Below are 25862 nucleotides of genomic sequence, written 5' to 3' on the forward strand. Positions count from 1 at the left end.
GGAGGATGGTAGGGAAAGTGAGAGAGGAGGGGGAGAGAGAGGGTGGTAGAGAAAGAGAAAAAGAAGGAGGGGGAGATGGAGGGCAGTATGGAAAGAGAAAGGGGCAGGAGAGGGAGGGTGGTAGACAAAGAGAAAAAAGTTAAGAGCGGGCCCATTTACTTATATACTTATAACTGCACCTCCAAATAGAATAACCTATACTCTACATGGTTTATATTATTACTTTTCCCTAAGGAATATGCACACTCACAATCTTCCTTCACACTGCTAAAGGAACCTTGTTTCTGGTTTCCCCAGTATTTAATTGCACTATATCACAGATGGCATTATGCTTCATTCATTAAACCCCTTAGGCACCTTCACATATTTCACTAAGTTTAGTCCACAGGACAATAAGAAATACTATGCATTTAGTGTAGGTACTGTACCTGCTGAAATGGAGTTTACCTTAATGGGGTTAGGTGGCTTAGTCCTTTTTTGATGAAAAGATGCAACTAAATGACTCCTTTGTTATTTGACTTGGGATCAAATGTATAATTTCGCAAAGGAATTGCCAATTTGGGAGGCACGCAGGATTTTTGTTTTCCATACATGTGAAGCCAATTCTATTTGCCTAGCATAAAGGTATTGAATTGTAGTGTTACTGATACAGTCTGTCATCAGGGTAACATCTGAGCTCACCTAATACTGTTTTGTAAGATAAAAGATAGCTGGGAACATACCTGAGATCCCGAGATACGTGGGAGATATGCAAATAAAACATATTTACATTTTATTCAATTTACATATTTCCCATCTCAGGTGTGTTCACGGGCATCTTGTCACACCACTACTGAGGTGAGGTCGCCCTCTGCTGGGCAGTGCTGTTACTCCTACCCTACATCCTGGTGGGATCCTGTAGCAGGTTTCCCACGATAATCCATAAGAAAAACTATGCTGAATAAGAAACAAACATCCTTCCTTTGACATTGTATATGGTAAAACTGACTTTTGTTCCCAAAGTAGTTTTGCTGTAAAGCTACGACACAACTAAAGGGTAAACGGAAAGTGATTAGTGGCATGGTAGGATTACGGAAAAGACACAACATCATACATTGGCATTTTGAGAAGAATTAAGAGCCTCCATTGACTGCAATTTGTTTTCCAAGACCAGAAGTTTCTCCTGCATTCTATGGTTCTCTTGTTTGTTTCGCACGTCTGCTTTCTGGAGGGCATCATAATCCAGCATCTGCTTTTCAGCAAGTGAAATCTGCTCTTTCAATATGGTTATGGCGTGCGTCTGATCACTGTATTCACTGTGTAGCTTTTCTAGTTCGTGCACTTTCAGTTCTGCATCTCTGTATTTGTCTTTAATATCCTGAAGGTCTATGAGATGCTGGTTGGTTTTTGATTCCAATTGTGTTTTCCAGTTGTTATTGCCTTCTTCCACTTCATCCCTAAGCTCTTGTAGCTTGGCCTTCAGGCTCTCCCTCTCCTTAACATGGACTGCTACCTCAATCTCATGCTTAGCTTTAAAGTTCTCCAGCTCAAGCTGATGTTCCATTTTAAGACTTTCCAAGTTAGTTGTAACGTCCCCCATCTCTCTGTGGTGGGTGTCAGGGCTTGTGGACAGTGACCCCTTCAAGTCCTTCAAGGATTTCTGATGATTAGTAACTAGGCTGTCCAATTTGAACTTCCAACTGTCCATCATCCCAATGTTTTCCTTCGTGGCCTGCTCAAGTTTCTTTTTCAAGTCCGCAATGTCGTGGACATGTTTCTCGTTCATGCCTTTTAGCTTTTCAATTTCTTGTTGGTATTTTTTCATGTTCTTCTCATACTTGTCCCTCTGTTGGCTGCTCTCCTTCTGGTGTTCCTTGCTGGCAGACAGCAGCTGGTCTCGCAAACGCAGCGCCTCCGTTTGCAGCCCAAGATTGTGTTCTGGCATCTCTGACTGACTTGAATTCATCAGGCAGTGCTGAAGCTCCTCAATCTGATTGCGACGAAGGTTCAGCTCCTCCTCTAGCTGTAGGATTCTTGACTGTTCTGCTACGGTGGTCAGCTACAGAAAGGACGATGAGAAGAAAAAAGGTATCAGCTTCTGCTTTTTCATATTAAACTGTCATTTACCTTTGTTTGCAAATGGAATAGTGTTATTTGTGAAGGAACACATAGATTTGAGTTATTTTACACCAGGGTATAATATGCTAATCAGTTACAATTATGCTAATTAACAGTGTGATGTGCCATTATCCACTAGATTTTAATTAGGATATATAGCATTGGTTTTAATTTTCATTTCAGTGTTACATTAGCAATCTCAGCATTATTGGCTACGAGTTCTGGAACAGCCTGTGCTGTGTCACAAAAGCCTAGTAGTTCTCTCTGAATATCCACAATGATTGTTTGCAGGTCATGATAAATGAGCACAGTACTACAGAATTATTCAGAGACTAATATGCCCTAGTGTAAAAGGAATCAGCTATGGCATATGGATATGTACTAGCAGCCATTGGTTAGCAAAGAAAAAAAAACAATGATTACAAATCTGCTATATAAGGTTAGTAAGGAATTTCTGTATGCAGGACTAGTGCTGGGTGCAAGAGACTACACATTATTAGAACAGTAATAACTGCAAAGTGCATACCTGATATTCTCTATAGACCCTATGGTAAAATCACCAACATCATAAATATACATAATTATATTAATAATACTACTAATAACATATACATACATATACATATATACATATATATAAAAATATATATGTATATATATATACACACACACACACACACACACTGTACCTTTGTCCTTGACCGTTAATAATGAGCATGCATTGCTTTTTCTCAAAGGTCACTTCTCACTTTGATGTTTTGGGGGGCAGGCATTAAGTGCCTTTACGGGTTATCGCGCCCGTTCAAGCGTTACCTGCCATTGACTTGAATTGGAATTAACGCCGGAGGGAGTGCGATAACCCTTATTGGCTCTTCATGCACGTGCCCCTTAGTACATCATATTTGCCTGTTTCCCATGCAATCGTAAATATTGTTTGTTGATTTCAATAATATTTCTTACTTGGGAATCTGACCGTACGAAAATGAATATGTAAAGCAATATTCGGAGTATGGAGACTCCACTCTAGTGCAGCAGCCGTATATCAGCTGCTGCTGTTGAGACGCAATCACATATCCATAAGACCCTCAGAACCTGTGGTTCTTAAACCTCTCCTCAAGGCCCAGAGACAGCCCAGTTCTTTTTTTTTATTGCTAAAAATCAATGGTGTTTATAGGGGAAAAGGTGGTAGGTCCAAAACAAATATAATGTATAACTACATTAAATAATTCAGTTTGCAATAAAAATAAATGTGTATGTATCAACATCCAGCAGATATTCCAGCAGTATACCTAGTAGGTTCATAATCACTATATGGAGGGGGGGGGGAAGGGGGTTTAACCCCTAAAAAAAGGTGCTGGAACTTAATTATTTATTTATGTTATTTGGCCTAGGAGCATTTATGTTGTTTACACAACAACGTCTTTTAAAAAAGGAAACTCCTAAACCAGATCATCCGTAAGAAAGATCTCTTCTGCTGCCAATTCTCTTTTACCTTCTCCCCTTCCCTTTACCTTGTTTTCTTTGTTCGACTTTCCTGCAATACTGCCAAACTGAAATAAAAAGTAATTTAAATAACAGTACTGTAACTCCGTTCCTTTGCGTTCCCGCACAAAATAGCCCCGCTAATTAATATCATATTGATATAAAAATGGAGTCCAGTACATTTCCATGTATTAAAAATGTATTGGTGTTTCCAAAAACCTGGAGTTGTGGGTTGCCCCTGAGGAGAGGATTGAGAACCACATTTCTAAACCTCTGTAAACATTAACAGTGATGAGATCTACAGTAGGGAAAGACGTTCCTGTTGGTTATTACTAGGAAGCACCGTGATAAATGAGCGGTAATGCACAGAGATACTCTGTATAATTATGCGGATGCATAATGCTGCTTCTAGTGCCAACAATTTTGGAAATTCTTGGCAATCCGTAGGGCTTTAGTACATTCATCTAACGTCAACATGATCTATACTAGCTGATGACATATATGAACGTAAGTGATGTATCCCATTTTGTATTGCAACATTCATTTCTTACACCTGGAAATGTGTGGCTATCACTGTATGCGGAAAAAAATACAAATGCTCTAAAAGGTACTCACCTGAAGAACTAAAAAACAATGGTTCCATGTGCTGAGCAGCAAACGTAAAGCAGCACTACTATGCAACTCATCTGCATATCATTCAAAAAGGCAGTCAGAAAAAGAACCAAAACGCATACATATGTCTTTGTTGCACGTTCATTTGTATTCTATTTCTATGGTAAAATTAGAATACGGAGCTTCTAAAAACTACTTTGTTATTGTGAAAATAGATTCACATTCATGCTTCTGTGATCAATATTACAGATACAATACATACACAATTTTTATACCCCAAAACAAGGCAGAACGACCTTGGCAGAGAAAGATTTCAAACCGAGGTTTGTGTAGCGCTGTGGCGCTTATCTCAAATCCCATAACGTGCAAAACTACTACTAATTCTACATATAAGAAGGGAAGCAGAATTTCTGATACACTTAACAGAAAGGGAAAGTGAACTAACAAAATAATAGGTAGTTTTTTTTTGTTTTTTTGTTTTCTTAGAAAAACATTGAAGTAATGCTGCTTTAAGTCTGAAAAAGCAAGGCAAATTATAATTTTTCTGGGGAGGGGTTCAAAAAAAGTGAATGCAGAAACAAAAATTATGAAAGCCAAAATGGGCTGAAACAACTTAAAACAAGAAGGGCAGGGCTTTTGGGCATAAATGCTGCTGGCAAGCACGTTGTTCTGCAGGCAATTGATATCATGTTACCCTTTTGTCCTCTAATTCATTTAGAAGCCTTGCGGATTTTGCCTTCTCAGACAGTAGGTTCTGCTCGAGCTCCCGAATTTGGGCATGCTCCAACTGCGTCTGAGTCTGGACACACAAAATAAGAAACAGAGAGAGAGCAGAAAATAAAGGCTGCAACATCATCCTACATCTACAAGAAAGAAAACTCTGTAGAGAGGCCGGAGGAAGTCCCTCTAATGCAACAGTGCAAGCGGTGCTCATCAGCCCAGATGCACAGAGGTCCGTTACTAACTCTATGAGGCGCTAAACCTAAGCAAATGACTCATTATGCATTTCCGTGTATCTGCAAAGCTCACTAACGTCAGCTCAAGTCACATTTTCGCCTGGAAAATGGCATTGTGTTAAGTATAGCAGTCGTTAATTCTCATGATATCCAAATGAGGAATTTTTGTGAAGTACCAAGTGACTTCTATATCTCCCCAAACACTACTTTAAACAGCACAGCCATAAGCAAAGTAACTAAAAAGAGGTAATGAAGAAAACCCAATTGCATGCACTCTCAAAACTACAACAAAGTATCACAAGCTTATATGATATAATGTCTCTGAGAGATTGAGACAAGGCTACCTGACTAAGGTGGATGGTGAATAACAAATAGCCCCAAACAAATGAATAGTGAAAGGGTAAAAATAACATTTATTGATGCTGATTATTCAATGAATTAGATCAATAGTTAAAAAATAGTGGGGTAAAAAGTCACATCAATTAATAAAATAAAATCATTTGTTGGGGGCTGGTATACACCATCCACCATATTCAGGTATCACTCTTTCATTGTCTCAGACACATTACAGTATATCATAGAATCTTGTGATACTTTTTAGTAGTTTTGAGAGTGCAATTGACTTTTCTTCATTCCCTCTGTTTTTGGAGGGAACAACCTCTTTGTAGCTATTGATAACACTACCCTAGTGCAGCGGTGCGCAAACTGTGGGGCGCGCCCCCCCAAGATTATGTAGGGGGGGCGCGGGCTGCTTGCAGGGAAACCTGGGGGCGGGCAGAGCTGTGCACGGGCGGCCAGAGCTCAGTGCTGCTGCTTCTATGGTCTGTGTCTTGCAGAGGGGGCGGGGCTTCTCTCTGCACACAGACAGCCCCTCCTTCTCTTCCTGTCTGCTTCCGCACCAGTTTTCAGCAGCATGGGTGGTTGGGGGATCGAAGCATGTCCCCCCCAGGAGAAAGTGTGTGTGTGTGTGTGTGTGTGTGTGTGTGTGTGTGTGTGTGTGTGTGTGTGTGTGTGTGTGTGTTTGAGTGTGTGTGGGGATTGAGTTTGTGTGTGTGTGTGGGGGGGGGATTGAGTTTGTGTGTGTGTGGGGGGGGATTGTGTGTGGGGGGGGATTGTGTGTGTGTGTGTGGGGGGGGGATTGAGTTTATGTGTGTGTGTGGGGATTGAGTTTGGGGGATTGAGTGTGTGTGGGGGGAGTGTGTGTGGGGGGAGTGTATGTGGGGGGATTGAGTGTGTGTGTGTGGGGGGGATTGTGTGTGTGTGTGGGGGATTGTGTGTGTGGGGGGGGTTGAGTGTGTGTGTGTGTGTGTGGGGGGGCGGATTGTGTGTGTGTGTGGGGATTGAGTGTGTGTGTGGTGATTTGAGTGTGTGTGGGGATTGAGTGTGTGTGTGTGAGTGTGGGGGGGGGGGTTGTGTGTGTGTGGGGTGATTGAATGTGTGTGTGTGGGGGGGATTGTGTGTGTGTGTGGGGATTGAGTGTGTGTGTGTGGGGGGGGGGGATTGAGTGTGTGTGTGTGGGGGGGGGGATTGAGTGTGTGTGTGGGGATTGAGTGTGTGAGTGTGTGGGGATTGAGTGTGTGGTGTGTGTGTGTGGGGGGGGGGATTGAGTGTGTGTGTGGGGGGATTGATTGAGGGAATGTGGTGTGTGTGTGTGTGTGGTGATTGATTGAGTGTATGTGGTGAGTGTGTGTATGTGGTGATTGATTGAGAGAGTGTGTGTTGTAATGCAGTGGTGCGCAAACTGGGGGGGCTATGAGGTGCAAGATTATTTAGGGGGGCGCAGGCGGCGTGCGACGAAAACTGGGTGCGCGGGCCGACAGACGCTGTGCGCGAGGGGCGGCCAAGAAGATGTGCACGGGCGGGCAGCTGAAGATGTGTGCGGGTGGCTGAACAGGATAGTGCAGGTGGCGGCAACGTGATGGTGTGTGCGCGCACGCAGGGGCTTCGGAGGTACGGGGAGGAGCACGCCCGAGCTCGGTGAAGTCAAACGCCCCTCCTTCGGTGTCTGCCCTGCAATAGCGCTGTGGTCCTGCTCTCCTCCGCTGGCAACCTGCTTCGCTGCGATCCTCTGCAAGTGAAAGGGTCGGCTGCCACTATATCAATCGTACTATGAATGGACAGAAATAATGTAAAAAAACTGAAAACACAACATTGAAAACGGGAAAAAATAAATAATACTGTAGGTAGGAGTGTGGATGACAATGGGGAAGGCAAGACAAAAAGCATGGAGGGGAAGGAAGAAAAAAAAGGGGGGGGAGAGGGAAGGGAGGTAGCAAAGAGGTGAATGAATGCCCCCCCAAAGGATTGCCTTTGTGCATGTACGCTCTCCCAAGCTTGGCGCTTGGGGAGACAAACAAAATTGATTTTGATGTGCGCTCAGCAGCAGTCAATACACACACACACACAGCCACACACAGACATACACACAAATAGCCCCGATCCACGTTTGCAAAATTATGCAGGACACCCTGAGCTCATGCTTGGAGAATTGGTGATGTCACCGCTCTCAGCGGCAGCGTGGACGCAGCCTAATTTAGCAAGTGTGAGCTGTTGAAATATGTAAGTATTTAAACATATTTGGAGTTATATTGTATACCGTTTAATAAAGGTTTTTTTTTTTTTTTTCATGTGATTTTGATTACATCAGGCAGGGGGGCACGAAAATTTTTATGGATGAAAAGGGGGGCGCGGCATAAAAAGTTTGCTCACCCCTGATGTGCACCTAACTACCAATAGGGTTGTGCGGGTGGATTCTCTAAATAGGCAAAGAATATTGAAATAATTGAAAATGAGCAGATTTCCCCCGGTATCTCAGGTGACTTCAGTTTTGCTCACAGGTATCTGTGTTTGGGGAGCTATATAAACGTATATATAAGTCGCTACTTAAAAATCAATATCATTATATAATTAGCTTTGTAGACATGCGTTAACCTCAGTGAAATAACATCTGTTAATGATTTTGATAATGACCCATTATTAGCACTGAGTTAAGGGACCTCTGTAGATCTGGGCCATACTTAACTAAGATAGAAGGGACAGAAATGATACATTTACTATCAAGAACATTGAGGCCACATAGTTCAAATATTTCACATATTGCGTATCACTCTTCTGTCTCCTTTCAAAGACTTACTGTATTATACATTTCTCTGCTGAAAGGGATATGCAGATGTAGCCATTGTCAATATCCCTAGTGATAACACAACACATCCTGGTATAACTCGGGACTATCACAGAATTTCCATACGATTCAATGGCAACGTTGGCAAAACATATTGCAGTATTTCATACTACAGTACTGTATATCCCGCCAGAAAGAACAATGAAGCAGACTCAAAGTGAAGCTATACAATACAATGAAATGTCTTATAGCCACTTTCAGGAGCATTACTTGAAGTGGGATGGTACTTGGGATGGTACTGTAGCTTATTTCCAAATTGTCACTCTTTTAGAGAATACAACTTCTCATTTTAAACTACTTTAAAATACGACCTCTAGGCATGTTGCAGGTTGTGATACCTTTAGTGAGCCATCATAATGGTTGTTCATAGATATTACTGTAGACCAGGAGGTTACAGATGACTTAAAGGGTGGAGGGGGGAGATGGGTGTCAGAGTGTCCTAAGACAGGGATGCGCAAAGGTTTTGGCATGCGCCCCCCTGCCTGGGAGCCCCAGCGTTCGCGCCCCCCATGATCTGAACCCGGCGTCATCATGTGATGTCACGTCACATGAGCCTGCAGCGTCATTTGATGCACGTTGTCATGGCGACGCATCACGTCGCATGACCTCGTGGCATCATTTGACGCCGCGTTGCCATGGTGATGTGTCCACGAAGACCCAGCTGGCAGCAGATAAGGGACGTTACAGAGGCCTCATGCCTCCCCCAGCATTTAATTTAATTGCCTTGGGAAAGGCGCGGGGCCTCTGTTGCCGCCGCCCCCCCCCTAGCAAATCTTGCACCCCTGGTTTGCGCACCCCTATCCTAAGGTACATACAGAAAGTGCAATGCAAAAGCAGTGGCTTAGACTGACAAGGACATAAAGAGAGGGTGGAAGAGAGAAATGACCAAAAAGAATGGAGGTAGTTTTCCTCGATCAATAACCAAAATAATATATTCCTCTATGTGAAATCCTTATTTATTTTTTTAAATGGGAGTTTTTGGAGGGCCCAAATCCGAAACATTGGTTATCTTGCTTTGTGCACGAAATAATGTGGGGCCCTTCTAGAGGCAAACAATTACTTTGAGTGCTCCCTTGAAAAAGTGTGGGAACCACCACTGCAGAATAGCTTAATAGACAACAAAAGACAAAACCTATGTAACAAATTAAGTTACATACAATCTGTTATTCTTCTCATAAGTAAGGGTCATTAGTCAGTCCTTGGTTGTAAGCTCACCCACACCAATTTAATTAGCAGGTCCTGTTATATACTTGTGAATGACCAGTCTATTGAGAGACTTCTTCCTCCAGTAGAGGTAAAGAGAACATTTTCAGGCAGTGTAGGACCTGCAGTAAAGAGTTAACCATGACGTGGTTGCAAGCTTAAAATGCTTTGGCCAAAGGACCCTTGCTTTTGAGAAGAATAATAGATAGTATTTAACTTAATAATTTGTCATGTTGGATACAGCATTGGGGCTTTTGCCTTTTGTTGCATACATTAGGTCACTCCCCTGTTGTACTCCTATTGGGTTTTGAGCTTGCAGGGACTGTGTGTGTACACTGCCGACACGTTTAAATCGAGCAGGGCTAGTTCCGCAAGCCGGGGGATGCCCCGGCTTGCTAGCCCCACTCCCTCGGCGTGCCGCGCGTCACCGATGTGCGGTCACGCGTCATCGGGTGTCAGCGCCCCCTGCACGCGCGTCCAGGGCTCCCCGAGGGAGCCCTGGTGTCCCGCGATCGCGGGACGGCGGCAGGGGGTTCCGGGGGACCCGGCGGACCCGGCAGCGGTAGGGAGAGCGCCCCGATCGGAGGGCGCTCTTCCACTGCTTCGGCGCGCGCCCGGCACCCTTACGGCGCGCGCCAGGTTACTGCTGCGGCAGAGAACGGGCAAATGCTCGAATAAACTCTGCCGCAGCAGTAGCTTAATAGACATAAGTCTACTTGAGAAAGAAACGTGTCACGAATGCATGAGCTGACCAACAACTCATGATAACCCATTCAAAGTAAACACGACTAATATCAAACTTTATAAACAACACCCCTCCCCTCCCACCCCCAAAAAAGGTGAAGATTTGGAAATAAAGAAATGCAGTGATACTCCTTCCAACCAGAACCATTCCATGTCCACCTCTGAGGCTAAAAAATCCACCCAGCTACCACAATTTGTGTCAACAAATTCTCCCGACTAGTACTAATTCTGTTAGGACTTTTCTGGCACAATCGGACTTTTTACACAACCTCCCTGTCTAACACATGCTGATGCCGGTACATATAAATCCTTCTCTTTGTGGAGTGTCGAGTCAAGCTAGCAAATGGTGAGCAAAGCCTCAGTGTCAGCTTAACAATGATCTGCGTCTTTCCCAGACGGGATCACATTCACTTGTGTGCCACATTGTTTAGACCAGCTGCTTCTACTGCTAAGATAGAGGCAATTTTGAGAAATTAACGAAATTAATTAAAAAAACACTACTCTACTACCAGACCTTGTAAGTTTTTTGCATTGCAGTCTTTTAATGGCAATGCTGCTAGACAAAAATGGTAGCTTATCAAATAAATTGCCCAACAGGTCAGTCAGAAATATGATCATGCAGCCGGGAAAGGGCATTTTAATGTCATTCCACAATGTACTGCTGTTCAAGTGAGTTTCAATTGAAGGGGCCATCCGGGAGGATGAACTGCAAAGAATGAGAGCATTGTTGCAAAGAGCCAATGTGACATTGTGTTTTTGTGGCTGGGGACAGCTTGCTTTTATTCTACTGGAAGTCAGAGGAATGAGAGGATTCAGACCAAAACATTGCTGTTTCACAAAACGTATTCTCCAAAAACAAACATTTTGTACATTATATATATAAGAAATGTGAAATTACCCATTTAAAACAGGACATATTGTCACGAGAGACCAGGCCATTTACACCTTTTTACCAGGATCATGCATAGAGCAAAACAAGTTCATGAAATAAATTGTACATTTATTCACAGGAAAAGGCAACCACACAATGTTACACAAACTACAACAAAAAGACACACTTACTTGAGTAAGTAACAACCTAGACTCTCCTAGCTGCAATGAATCCTATCCCTGATAACAGTTGCAAAAACAGGACAGAAAATATCCCAGGCAGCTTTTGCTGAAGCAGCCCTTTTCTTGCAACTGGAAACTTAGAATCTGAGAATCTTAGCGGATTGGAGACCTATGACAGACCTTGGAGAACGCCTTGAAAAAACAACTCTCTAATGGGCGCAAGTGGTTAAAATACCTCTGATTTTCATTCAAAAAATACTATAGCCCAATCCAAAGCATGAGAAATTTCTTTGCCGCCAATCAGAGACAAGCTGGTAGACACAACAGGGTTACCTGGACATCTGAATGAACCAAGGGGCATTGGCAACTTGGCACCTCTGGCCCCCTCAATGCCACCCACAGTGACAGGCTCCTGCCAGTCTGTTGGATCAATGGAAATGCAAAGGGCGTCCATTGATCTCAAGATGTGTATACTTGAATCCTTCCCTCTTGTCCAAATGGTCTTGACACCTTGGTCATCCTCTGGGCTTTCATCTCCAGATGTCCTGCCAGACCTCCTGGAACCCCTTGGTAGCCCAGTGGCCTGTCAGAGCATTGGTTCTGAACGTGTCAGCTCATTTCTGTGCCCAAACAGATATGTTTTAAAACACACTGTTCCATATAATATAAACTTTTAAAATATCCTAAGTCTTTCGGTAATGGGAAATAGAATAAGGAGCTGCACGTTATTGCTTACTAGCCATATTCCCCACACTCTATACAATAAACGTAGGACTGGACTTTTAAAAGTCCCCTCACAACTTTAAAAATGATTGGAGTACCCCAAGAACCCCTATACCGGTTCTGGGTGACCCGGACATTTACTGGGTATCCCATTAAGCTAGGGACCCCTCCACTGCACTGCTTCTCAGGTCTTGGGATAGACAAAAAGAACTATAGGGTACTCTACGCGGAGGAGTTTGCGGCGAGATGTGAGGACCTGCAGAGCCCGTTCTTTCCTGTCTTCTTTCTCTCTATCCCTTCCCCCCCCTTCGCCATCATCATTAATTTTATCACTTAAAGTTCAATAGTTGGTAAGAAAATATAAAATGCTGTGAGCTTATGGTTGCCTGAATGTTCACTATGTTTTGCTCATTTTATTGTATATTGTAACCGTGCTCGCAGATAATTAAGAAATGTTTAAAAACATTTTTAAAAAACCTAGGGACCCCTTGACTGTTTCGGGGACACTCCACACCCCTATGCCCCATTTACCTTTCTGGTCTGTGGTAAAGCATGGTTGGAGCACCTCAGAACCCCTATACACGTTCTGGGTGACCTGGGCATCCCCATTAACCTAGGGACAGTTCCTTGACTGTTTCAGGGACACCTCACATCCCAATCCCCCCATTTACCTTTCTGGGCTGTGCTGAAGCAGGGACCCCTAGTGGTGAGCCGCGCAAGCGTTTTCAAAGGGAGATATTGCCGAGACAATCTGTCTCATGCATCCAGGAATCCGACCTGATTCCTGGGTACATTTTTAGAGGAACCAGCAACTCTGGGCCCTGTCTAGAGAGACACAAATCTGACAACACTTTCTCTGCAACCCTCGCCTCCCCCCCAACCCCCCACCCCTACTCCCCTGAAACTCATACCACAGTGATCCCTGCTTGCTGGCATCCCTGGAAAGGTAAAAACACCAAAATTCTTTATTGTCGCATAATTACAGGTAATGCTTTTACAACAGTTGGGACCATGAGCTGACACTCCTGAACCCCAAAAACATGGATCAGAGGTAACCAAATGGGCTTAACCTTTACTAGTGAGCCTGGCTACCTCTTCCCCGTCACACATATCACTAATGTAGCAACATGAACAATAATGGTTTCTTACTTTAAAGAGGAAATCCAAGCGGAACTTAAAAAAGATATATATACCCATTTTTGTTTTAATATATGCAGCCTTTGATTACCATAATTGAAAACGAAGTATCTAAACTGCCGATCGATTAAATCTTCTGTGATCGATCAGCAAAGATCCCGCTTCCCAGGGTTCACTAAATGGCTGCCTCTCAGTTTCAATCAATCCTTCAGTCACTGTAACTCAGCAGCTACAATGTATTCTTATATTAGTAAGGTAACATTGTCTATTGTTACAGTTTGCAGCTCAAAGTGCTGGGAATATTGGCAACAAATTATCAAAAACAGGAAAGTGTTGCAAAGATCTTGCACTGCTGGGGAGGTGGGCTAAATCCTGCAATAGAAATCAAAGGATGCTCAGTATATTAAAGCTGCAGTTCAGTCAATATCCTGCATGTTTGTTTTTTTTAATAAATCAGTTCTGTAGTAAGAAAAAATACTTTCAGCATTTTCTGTTTTAAAAACAACAACTTTGAAAGACCAATTTTCTTGTATTCTATTTTAACAGCCATTTGCTAAGGCACTGCCCCTTCATGTCCTGTCACAAGCCCTGGCACACCCCTTTGTCAGCCCTGCCCTCCCTCTAGCACATGTCAGTGCAGGAGTGCTCATGAATATTCATGAGCTTCCACTGCCAGTCAAGCAGATTATAAACAAATGCCAGCTTTTAATATGTCACCAAATTTCGACCTATCAATACATGGAAAACGAATTGACCTGCAGCTATACTGTTCTTTAGGTAATTAGAGATTGCACACATGAAACTATTGAAGTAAAAAAATAAATGTAAAAAAAAAAAAAAAAAAAGACTGAACTGCAGCTTTAAAACGAATGAGGAATGGCATTGAGAGATAAATTAAAAAATAAATAAATGCAGTAAATATTATTCAAAACTACAGAACTGATTTTTTTATAAAAATAAAACACCTGTAAGATACGGCTTGGATTGCTCCTTTAAAATTTGTAAAAGTAGTTGGTGGTCTTTGATAAACATACCCCCAACATGTGGTTCACTGTGGCACACTTTTATAGCTGGATCCATGTTGTGCTAATTTCAGAAATCCTTTTTTTAATTGAATTTTTAAATACTGAATATTACTAATTGCTGAATACTACTAAACTGCTAATGGTGCGATTACTTGATATGTGGAAAAACTAGGGTTGAAATTGCTACAAAGAACACATCTTCTAAATGTATTTATTCTTTAACAGATTCTCTTAATTCTTGTATTCTCTTATTTGAAGAAATAAATAAGACATCTACTGATAACTTGTTTTGTTATGAGAAGCGCTGTGTAGAACTAGTGGACTTATTGTATGAATGGATATTTGAAAGCAGTGAAATGTTTATTGATGTGACCAAAGATTACTTATCTTCTGAATTGGTGTCCTGCTTAGAAAATAGATCAAGAAGCATACTAAAAGGAATTAGAAAGAAGTGATCTTGTTTTCTGCAGCTTTCAACTCAAACCCTCACCACGCAGAAGGAAAAACCAGCACAGAAACCATGTCAATTACACCAAGCTACAAACAATACCTCTAGATCACCCTTTGTGATGGACTCCTCTTCCACTCTGAACTGGAGGTCCTCCACCTTCCTATATTGGGAAGAAATCATCATTTTTTTTATCATTTACTTTTTTTTTTTTTTTTGGGGTAAAGGGGTAATGAAAAAGAAAAAAAGAGATGGGGAAGGGATTAACAGAGGGGAATGGGAACACCAATGGTTGGTTGACAGATAACAGTAGTTAACAGGTTTGCAATTACAGTAAAACAATGCTTGTATCAAGACAGTGATATCAGCTTTGTGGTTACCTGACATTCTTATGCCCCATCATGGAACAACATATCTAGCTAAACTCTGCATTACTCAAGGCTTATGTGAAAAGTCATGGGTCCCACGTTTTATGAAAAGTTCGGCTTTTGTGTCTTAGGAAAGCGGTTAACCTTTCCATCTCCATTATCTCCTCCACTCTGCTCAAAGGTGGATTTACCTGAAGATGATGTTTTTGCAATAGAGCAGCGAGCTGCCGTAAGAAAATGGGAAATCAGTTTCCTATTGGCTGAGTTAATGTTTTTGATTGGTTTAGCCAGAATGATAATCACTGGGTTTAGTGAGATTGTTATATCCAGTATTTCTTCAACTATGTTTTGGACCATAGTCCAGAATCTCTGTACTTTGGGACAAGACCACCATATATGTTTTAGGTCACCAATCTGACCACATTTTCTCCAACAAAGATTAGAGGTGCCTGGAAAGATTTTGCTCAGCTACTTGTGGGTTAAATACCATCGGTACAATATTTTTTACCGATTCTCTTTAGTGGTGGTACAAATGGCCGATTTTGAGGCAGCTTGCCAAATATCCTCCCAGTCTTCTCTAGGAATGTCTACCTCCAGATCGGCCTCCCTTCTCCTCATAAATAAATGATCAGATTGGGTCTCTTCCTCGTCTAGCTCTTTATAGATTAATGTTAGTAATCCTTTCTGGTAAATCCTATGGCAAAGACATTTCACAAGACTTGCTTTTCTTGTAATGTAAATAGTTTATTTTAAACTCTAACACAGACTGAAATAGTAACTTGCCAATAGTTTTAATGGAACATGTTACTGGAACAACTTATCAGAGACTCTCAAAACCACCTTCAATTTATGGTAATTTCAAGACTTCAGCTGTCTCACATTTTAATCTTGTCTGTAACTTTTACATACGCCCATAATCATATTATCTCTAACTGTTCATGAAATGTCTGTAAATATAATGTATAACCTCTGTTCATTTAATGTAACCATGTATTGTCATCATAACTCTGTGCCCAGGACATACTTGAAAACGAGAGGTAACGGTCAATGTATTACTTCCTGGTAAAACATTTTATAAATAAAATAAAAATGAACTACTAAATCTCTTACACAAAATGTGCCAGTGGTCAAACTGTCATGGTAGCAGGGGGCACATAGATGACCATTATTATTGATCCATAAATATATGGTTCTACTTCCTATTAAAAAGAAAGCAAATCTGCTCTCTAAACATTAATATTATATAAATCTTTCTAAAATATGGTCAAACGGTCATCAAAATTAAATAAATGTAGTCTTTTGAAGTTAGACACAGGACCACAACTTTTCTTAAACCACTTCAACCACAGCCTAGTACACATTGAATGTGAGCATACTGGATCCAATCCCAGAGGAAAATCAGTTTTGCTGTGGAGCAGGAATTACTCTAATCCACTGATTTGTTTCCAACCTTTAGTGCTCAGAAAGATATGTAATTTATATAGAAAAGGATGTCATTTTAATAATCACCTTTTCTCCTCTTCTAGTTGATTCAGCAGCTCAACTTTTTCCTTTTGTGTAGTTTCCACCAATGTACGGGCCCGCTGGAGGTTGCCATCTGCTTCTGTCACATACTGTCCCAGGAACAGAGAGCATTTCCACGTTAGGGACATTTACTATGAGCAAGATGAAGAGGCATTTCCAAAGCGAACAAGGAATTAAGGACATAATATAGTTAGAATAGAAGGGGGAAATAAGAGGAAGAGGGTAAAGAGAAATACAAAGTGAGAAAGTGAAACAGTGAATGGAAATCAGTGGCGGATAAGCAAAAAGATTAGAATAGGAAACAGGTCAAGTCAAAAATGATAGATGACAGACATATAAAGTAAATGGCACGGGAGGGGTTAATATTGGTATTACTACAGCTACAATAAACTAGAACTAAAAACCTTGCCTAGCCTCTGTGTGGATCAAAGGGCAGGTGCACCTCTGGGATTAATTATATATCGAACTAAGCAAGAAAAGAATCCTAGTAATTAGCACTCAGTGCTAATCTCAACACTTTCTAAGCCTTGAGAAAGCATTATTACATGCGAAACGTGTGTCGGGAGATGCCGGCCTATGACGACACAGGGGAGAGAGTGCTCAACTATGGTGTTTGTCTACACCGAGCGCTTGTCCCGACTATAGATGCCTTCTAAATTAACACTTTTCACTGCTTTTATCTTCACTCCTTCTCTATGCTTATGGGGGTGTGAAGACATTTTCAATGGTGACTCCTGCACCTTGCGCTCCCTCCCCCGTTCTGTTGTTTTTTTTCAGGCTGTATTGCTTGGGGGGAGGGGGAAGTGTATTTAAAGATACAGGAGAATTTAGGAGATAAAGAGGTATTATATACCTATATTCACCTAGAGATAGGTGCAGAATAATGAGAATGTATACATGGCTATAGGCATTAATACTTACCTGGAATACTGGTAACCATATAACATACAGTATGAGATTAACCTAATGAAGCAATTATAGCTACAGTAAATTCAGTAGCTAACTGGATCTAATACACTGTGGAATTATATAGGACTCTGATAATATATGGATTTCCAACAATGATTTCAAGAGAGAACCTATTACTTATGACCCAGTCTGCAGTCTGAGGTGTTCTCCTATATGTGCAGCTAGAGAAGTTTTTACACATTTTCTTTTTGCGTAGTTTTTAGAATGGGAAGCCCTATACTTTATTTTTAGGAAGTTGTAATTAAAAGTTATATCTTCGGGTATCCTGTAACATTCATTGTTTATATGGCATACAGTGCTAATTACTGGGATTATTTTGTTGCTTAGTTTGTTACTGCAGCTAGCCAGAAGACTGTTTTCTTTGTAATTCTTGAAAAGATGTCTGCCTACAGCACTTTGTCCTGTAATGTATAACATGTTATTGTAATACTACACTGCAAACTTGAGTAGGAACCCTTTGCTAGTGCTTGCTATGTTGTTTGTATTTACTACAGAAGTGTAAGTATGTGACACAGCAGCGCTTATGTCTTACTAAAAGTCACATTTGATATGCTCTCGTATAAAGGGAACTCCGACATGGTCCGGAAATTGCCACAACTCCATATTTTTCTCACATCTTGTAGAAATGCATTTACGCAGTTGAATGCCGTCTTCTAGCGCAGCGTTGTGCAACTGGGGGGCGCTGGATTTGTTTGGGGGGGGCACGGGCGGTTGCAGAGGCCCCGCGATACTCTCCGAGGCATTTAAATTAAATGAGGCCTCTGCAACTCACTTACCGGGATTCTGCAGAGCTGGTAAGACGCGTTGCTATGGCAACGCGGCGTCAAAGAACACCGTGGTGTCATGCGGAGTGACATCACACGTCCGTCTCATGGCAACGGGTCATGTGACGTCATTTGACGCCGCCAAACAAGGTGAGGGGAATTTAAATGAATATGATAAAAAATGTATTGTACATTTATTTCCATTGGGTTACATTATTTATATGTACTTAATGCCGTTTTAACTATATCTTAGTCTTTCAGGGAGCCTATTTTAAGCAAGTGCTCCAGAGGATGCATTCTGGCAGACATTGTGCTTACCGCTACTTAGTGTAGTAAGTAGACTTGTATTAATATTAGCTCATTTTAAAAGAAAGAAAAACGTGCTCCCCTACCTTTCAGGTGGGGCACCTTTTTCTTTCTTATATAGGGTTTCTATACTCCTCCTACCTTTCAGGGGGGGCACCTTTTTCTTTTTTATATGCATTATACCCTAGTGCATCCAGATCATATCTAATACAAGGTGAGCAGGTGGTTTCTTCTTCGATTGCTCATTTTAAAGGAAGACGCCAAAGAGCATCTTCTGAAGCCCCACTGCATTCGCTTCCAGCCACCAGGCGCCTTACAGCCACTAAGTAAATATGGTGGAAGCTGAAATTCTTCTTGTGGTGGCAAAACACACAGCCTGGGCTATGCCACCGTTTAGTAAATCTCCCCCATAATATTATCACACTTAACACTTTAGAAGAGGTTGCATTATAACGATGAGTGTATGGTTACGTTTGCCTCCCTTGCTGCATCCAGATGCTTTCACCTGATCATGTTGGGTTTTCAAGTGTGTGAGCTCCTTCTCCACTTCACAGATGTGGCTGGTGGCCTTTGCCACCTCAGCTCGCTCCAGGTCTCGCTCTGCCAAGAGCTGCTCAATATGTTGCTGCTTCTCCTTCAGCGCCTCCTGCAGAGCGGTTGTACCAGAGATTTTTCGTGCATAGCGTGATGAGGTTTCCGTGAGCTGAGGACAAGACACAGAGATTGAATGGAAGGGCCAAAGCTTTCACACACTTCTTGAATATCTTTGTTTTCATGGCAATTAGTTGGTAAAAATTCTAAATATTAAACCTAATTTTTTTATATTTTTCTATAGATATCTCGGAGGAGTGGTGTTCCCCTTTTTACAGGCTGCAGAGACTCTGTTGGACAGTGTTGTGGGACTGGACATTGATTTGTATTGTATTCTCTTTTTTATTGTTGCATATTTGTTTTTTTATATATATTCATTATTTATATGTTTATTTGCACTTGTGTCCTAAACACAATTGGTCTCATAGTAATTAGATTCACAGATCCTCATTTTGGTCACACCTGTGTAGGTTAGATATTGGGAAGCGCCACTTCATTTTTCTTCTCTTTCCTATAATATATATATATACACACACACACACACACACACACACACACACACACACACACACACACACACACACACACACACACACACACACACACACACACACACACACACACACACACACACACACACACACACACACACACACGATATGTTTAAACATTTTTTTACATCTCTAGTAAATAACAAAACATGTACATTTACATTTCAGGATGCTAGGAAATCATTAAAAACAGTAATCTCTTTTAAACCAGGATTACCAACATTCTTACCACTTCAAGCCCCTAATTCAGAAAATACGTAGAGGTAAGAAATTTGGTTGCTCAGAACATCATTGACAGTTAGTCATGAATAAGTGTCTTGACCTTTCTGAGTGGCTATTGTGGCTAGTGCACATCTTTTTTCCCCCCCTTTTTTTTAATAAAAAGTGCGAGGACTTCTTGTTCTATATTGCCGAAAGAGAAAATTAATTGGTGTTACGACTCTGCAGTTTTGCTATTGGGCTCTTCCTGGTTTAAATAAATATTTCTATGGCTCTTACACATGCTATCATGTGATCAATGACAAGGCGGATGAAGTCCATACTCACCCCTATGGTATAGTTATAATAGAAAATATGATTACAAACAAATGTAATACATTCAGACATCTCTGTAGCTACCTGGTATCGGTGAATTAATTTCATGATGGCTTCATCATTATGAATATAGAAAAAAATGTATCATATTCTTACCAGGCCACTCCTGCTGGGTCTACCACCTACAGATGAGGCCACTGAGCTCACAGAACTTATGGAGGAGCTGCTAGGACTGTGTGTCAGTGCCGAGACTCCCATGGCCATTCTCTTGCTCTTCTTGGCTTTGGCAGGGCTGGTGGAAGGGAAGCCAATGCGGATCACCTTGTGAATGGGAGCAAAAAGACCAAACCTTGGTGGACATTGAAAGTACCTAGAGCATAAAGAAAGAAGTGTATTTATAGCAATGGTATTTACTCTGTTGTCGTCTCAGAAGCTTGCCTTTCTCCATGCTGAATTCTACCTTTGTCTGTAAGAGCTGGACTGTTCTAAAGAGGATCCCTCCTAGTGCCTAGTGCCAAAGACAGATGAGGAATTGGGTTGCCAAGGCCATTTGCCATAGCAAAATGATATACCAAGCTTGGGGTATAAACTGCTGTACAAGGGTTACATGTTAGGAGTTAGAATCACATACAAATACTGGTTTGGCATGTAAAGTATTTTTAAATCTAGGTCCCAACTTCCGACAAGTATAAACAGTGCGAACAGCTGCTCTCCAAAGGGTACTGTCTGATAAGCTGCAAAAGAAAACTAACTGTTCATTCAGTCTTTGTTATAAACTAATTTAATCAGGAAGGTTATAGATAAACATATCATACATGAAGGAAATGGAACCATTAGACTAAAGATGTAGTTGATAAAGATGTGTGGAGCTGTTGCAAAAACCTTTAAGCTGCTGGTGCATGTGCCCATATGCATTGAAAATCACTGTATGGAAAACTGATTCTGATATCTACTTAAATGTAGCTGTCACGATAAAGCCATGCAAGGGTTGCAGAATGGAAGCAGTCCAGCAACAAGGGGTTAACTTTCTGTTTAAAAGAGCAATTTTTCTGTTTCTGATGGGTACCAGAGAATTGTCATAGTTAGTGCTAGCTCATCAAATTCAGAATAGCTTGGGGGCCAATTCTTAAATCCGACTGAAAGACTTGGGCCGCATCATCAGAGGGGCAGAAGGAAAAAGGAAATTGGCCTCCGGCCTAACTAACTCACATATTGTAGTCACTATTATCCTCCTCTCCACCTCTCCCTCTCTCCATCGCCTCTCTCTGTCTGCCCCACCTTTCTCTCTCTACTCCCACCTCTCTCTCTCTCCCCCACCTCTCTCCACCTCTCCCCTCACCTGTTTCTCTCTCTCCCTCCCACCTGGCCAAACACCACCCTCCATCCCAGCCAAACAACTCCCTCCTATTCCCCCTCCCATCCGGCCTAACTAACTCCCTCCTTGCAGGCCAAACAACTAACTCACTCCCTCCCACTCAGCAAAATGAACTGAGTCTGTCACTTTCACCTGGCCAAAAAACGAACTCCTTCCCGGCCAAACAACCAACTCTCTACCTCTCACCCAGCCAAACAACTCTCCCTCCCACCCAGCAAAACATCTAACACTCCCTCCCACCAAAACTAACTCACTCCTACCTGGCCAAACTACTAACTTGCTCCCTTCCACCCGGCAAAACTAACTTGCTCCCTCCCACTTGGCAAAACTAACTCATTCCCTCCCACCCGACCAAACAACTAACTTGCTCCCTCCAACCGGGCAAAATGAACTCGCTCCCTCCAACCAAACCAAGCAATTAACTCGCTCCATCCCACCCAGCCAAAACACTAACTCCCTTCCACTTGGCAAAACAACTAACTCCCTCCCACCCGGTCAAACAATGAACTCACTCCCTCCCACCTGGCAAAACGAACTCACTCCCACCCGGCCAAACAACTAACTCCCCACTCCCTCCCGCCCAAAAAACTCACTCCGTCCCTGCCAACCTCTGGGCCAAATAACAAAGCTTCTTGGGCAGCACAAGGCCCGGGCTGCGTGTTTGACAGGTCTGGCTTAGTTACCCTAAACCATAAAACAATAAAATCATGCTTAAATTGAGATTACGTGATGGCAGAAATGATCTCATCTGCCAGTGTATGCTTCAAGGGCTCAAAGTCCTAAGATCCCAGGCTCAGAGGTGATGAAAAGGTCACTAATACTACAGTATATTCGTTCATATTACAGCGTTTCACATTATGCAAGATACTTCATATCTGATACAACCCACAATAATATAAAGTATAAATCTGTAACGGGCAGAAGTGCTCGTGTGCAACCATATTAAACGTGAGACGATACAGTATCTGTATTGCAACTATCTGATCATCAGTTTCCCTTGAAATATTAAACAGTGTGACTATCAAAAGGGGCGTCTATGCGTGCGCCAAAATCATCTGAATTCAAGTTTATACGTAATCTAATGATTACAGGGATAGAGATACCGTGTATTTGATACTCAGATTAATTTTTACTCTGTGCAGAGGACATACTTGAAAACGAGAGGTAACTCTCAATGTATTATTTCCTGGTAAAATATTTTATAAATAAATAAAAATAAATAATAAATAAATAAATTTGGGGTTAAACTGTTTTATCCTCTTCTAGCAAATCCAGCCATAAAAGTGGCACCGGCAGAGCGATGAGTGGGAGAGAAGACACCAAAGGGGACCTCTCATGCCTGGTTTTTGTTACAGAGGCAAAGTTGTGTCTTTAAAAAGTGGCATTTGAGAACCCCTAAAGGAGAATTCCTCCAGAGGAGTGTGATACATTAATTTTTATATTTCCTATCTCTATGAGCTCTTGAGGAGCCTAGTAGCATTCGTCGGTAATGTATTAGTTTGTATTCCTTTTTATTTTGTAAAACGGTCTGCATGTGTGTAGCGTTCTGTATGTTTTTGTCATCTTTCTTTTCTGTAACCAGCCCTGTACATTTTTTGTAATATTAAAACTAACATGAATTAAGTAGAAATAGCAGTGTTAGTCCAGTTGCGATAGTGAAGTACTCATTTACTCTGCCTTAAATCTAAAATGTAACAAGTACTGTCTTTGGGACCCAATTGAACCTGGCACCTTTTTGAAAAGATTGACCGCATTTTCAAGGAGCAATCCATGCAATACCCAACAGGTGTGTTATTTTTAAATAAATCAGTTCTGTAATATGAGATAATACTTACTCTATTTTTTTTATTCAACACATTTTTGTGTGTAAATTCTTTATTTTCATTTTAGTTTACAAACAGTTATTACACATCATTCCACACACATGTATTTCCATAAATTTTTCTTTTCTTTAATAACATTGAACAAACAAGAAAACATGGGACAGTTGGTGTTTTGTTTCTTATTTTTTGTACAGCATCAGTTTTGTTTAGTCATTATCACCCCAAGTTCTGTAGCTCCTGTCTCTCCTGTCCTGTATTCTGTAGCTCCTGTCTGTCCTGTATTCTGTAGCTCCTGTCTGTCCTGTATTCTGTAGCTCCTGTCTGTCCTGTATTCTGTATCTCCTGTCTGTCTTGTCCTGTATTCTGTAGCTCCTGTCTGTCTTGTTCTGTATTCTGCAGCTCCCGTCTGTCCTGTATTCTGCAGCTCCCGTCTGTCCTGTATTCTGCAGCTCCCGTCTGTCCTGTATTCTGCAGCTCCCGTCTGTCCTGTATTCTGCAGCTCCCGTCTGTCCTGTATTCTGCAGCTCCCGTCTGTCCTGTATTCTGCAGCTCCCGTCTGTCCTGTATTCTGCAGCTCCCGTCTGTCCTGTATTCTGCAGCTCCCGTCTGTCCTGTATTCTGCAGCTCCCGTCTGTCCTGTATTCTGCAGCTCCCGTCTGTCCTGTATTCTGCAGCTCCCGTCTGTCCTGTATTCTGCAGCTCCCGTCTGTCCTGTATTCTGCAGCTCCCGCCTGTCCTGTATTCTGCAGCTCCCGTCTGTCCTGAATTCTGCAGCTCCCGTCTGTCCTGTATTCTGTAGCTCCCGTGTGTCCTGTATTCTGTAGCTGCTGTCTGTCCTGTATTTTGTAGCTCCTGTCTGTCCTGTATTCTGTAGCTCCTGCCTGTCCTGTATACTGTAGCTCCCGTCTGTCTTGTCCTGTATTCTGTAGCTCCTGTCTCTCCTGTCCTGTATTCTGTAGCTCCTGTCTGTCCTGTATTCTGTAGCTCCTGTCTGTCCTGTATTCTGTAGCTCCTGTCTGTCCTGTATTCTGTATCTCCTGTCTGTCTTGTCCTGTATTCTGTAGCTCCTGTCTGTCTTGTCCTGTATTCTGTAGCTCCTGTCTGTCTTGTTCTGTATTCTGCAGCTCCCGTCTGTCCTGTATTCTGCAGCTCCCGTCTGTCCTGTATTCTGCAGCTCCCGTCTGTCCTGTATTCTGCAGCTCCCGTCTGTCCTGTATTCTGCAGCTCCCGTCTGTCCTGTATTCTGCAGCTCCCGTCTGTCCTGTATTCTGCAGCTCCCGTCTGTCCTGTATTCTGCAGCTCCCGTCTGTCCTGTATTCTGCAGCTCCCGTCTGTCCTGTATTCTGCAGCTCCCGTCTGTCCTGTATTCTGCAGCTCCCGCCTGTCCTGTATTCTGCAGCTCCCGCCTGTCCTGTATTCTGCAGCTCCCGTCTGTCCTGTATTCTGTAGCTCCTGTCTGTCCTGTATTCTGCAGCTCCCGCCTGTCCTGTATTCTGCAGCTCCTGTCTGTCCTGTATTCTGTAGCTCCCGCCTGTCCTGTATTCTGTAGCTCCCGTCTGTCCTGTATTCTGTAGCTCCCGTCTGTCCTGTATTCTGTAGCTCCTGTCTGTCTTGTCCTGTATTCTGTAGCTCCTGTCTGTCCTGTATTCTGCAGCTCCCGTCTGTCCTGTATTCTGCAGCTCCCGTCTGTCCTGTATTCTGCAGCTCCCGTCTGTCCTGTATTCTGCAGCTCCCGCCTGTCCTGTATTCTGCAGCTCCCGTCTGTCCTGTATTCTGTAGCTCCCGTCTGTCCTGTATTCTGCAGCTTCCGTCTGTCCTGTATTCTGCAGCTCCCGTCTGTCCTGTATTCTGCAGCTCCCGTCTGTCCTGTATTCTGCAGCTCCCGTCTGTCCTGTATTCCGCAGCTCCCGTCTGTCCTGTATTCCGCAGCTCCCGTCTGTCCTGTATTCTGCAGCTCCCGTCTGTCCTGTATTCTGCAGCTCCCGTCTGTCCTGTATTCTGCAGCTCCCGCCTGTCCTGTATTCTGCAGCTCCCGCCTGTCCTGTATTCTGCAGCTCCCGTCTGTCCTGTATTCTGCAGCTCCCGTCTGTCCTGTATTCTGTAGCTCCTGTGTGTCCTGTATTCTGTAGCTGCTGTCTGTCCTGTATTCTGTAGCTGCTGTCTGTCCTGTATTTTGTAGCTCCTGTCTGTCCTGTATTCTGTAGCTCCTGCCTGTCCTGTATTCTGCAGCTCCCGTCTGTCCTGTATTCTGCAGCTCCCGTCTGTCCTGTATTCTGTAGCTCCTGTGTGTCCTGTATTCTGTAGCTGCTGTCTGTCCTGTATTCTGTAGCTGCTGTCTGTCCTGTATTTTGTAGCTCCTGTCTGTCCTGTATTCTGTAGCTCCTGTCTGTCTTGTC

At 42.6% G+C, this 25862-nt stretch overlaps 1 protein-coding gene across 3 annotated transcripts in view; it reads right to left on the minus strand.

Moving 5' to 3' along the window:
- CLIP2 (CAP-Gly domain containing linker protein 2) overlaps positions 1 to 25862 on the minus strand; it is a 153553-nt gene that overhangs the window by 25302 nt on the left and 102389 nt on the right. For 2 of the 3 annotated variants that reach the window (XM_075589975.1, XM_075589976.1), the window contains exons 5-10: positions 20425 to 20638; positions 19098 to 19295; positions 16539 to 16642; positions 14764 to 14824; positions 4886 to 4990; positions 1094 to 2038 (exon numbers count right to left, since the gene is read on the minus strand). In XM_075589975.1, coding sequence (XP_075446090.1) covers positions 1094 to 2038; positions 4886 to 4990; positions 14764 to 14824; positions 16539 to 16642; positions 19098 to 19295; positions 20425 to 20638 — 1627 coding nt within the window. The remainder of the gene's footprint in view (positions 1 to 1093; positions 2039 to 4885; positions 4991 to 14763; positions 14825 to 16538; positions 16643 to 19097; positions 19296 to 20424; positions 20639 to 25862) is intronic. The other variant, XM_075589977.1, reaches the window with a different exon arrangement.

The sequence above is a fragment of the Ascaphus truei genome, chromosome 3 (assembly GCF_040206685.1).
Source record: "Ascaphus truei isolate aAscTru1 chromosome 3, aAscTru1.hap1, whole genome shotgun sequence".
NCBI lineage: Eukaryota > Metazoa > Chordata > Amphibia > Anura > Ascaphidae > Ascaphus > Ascaphus truei.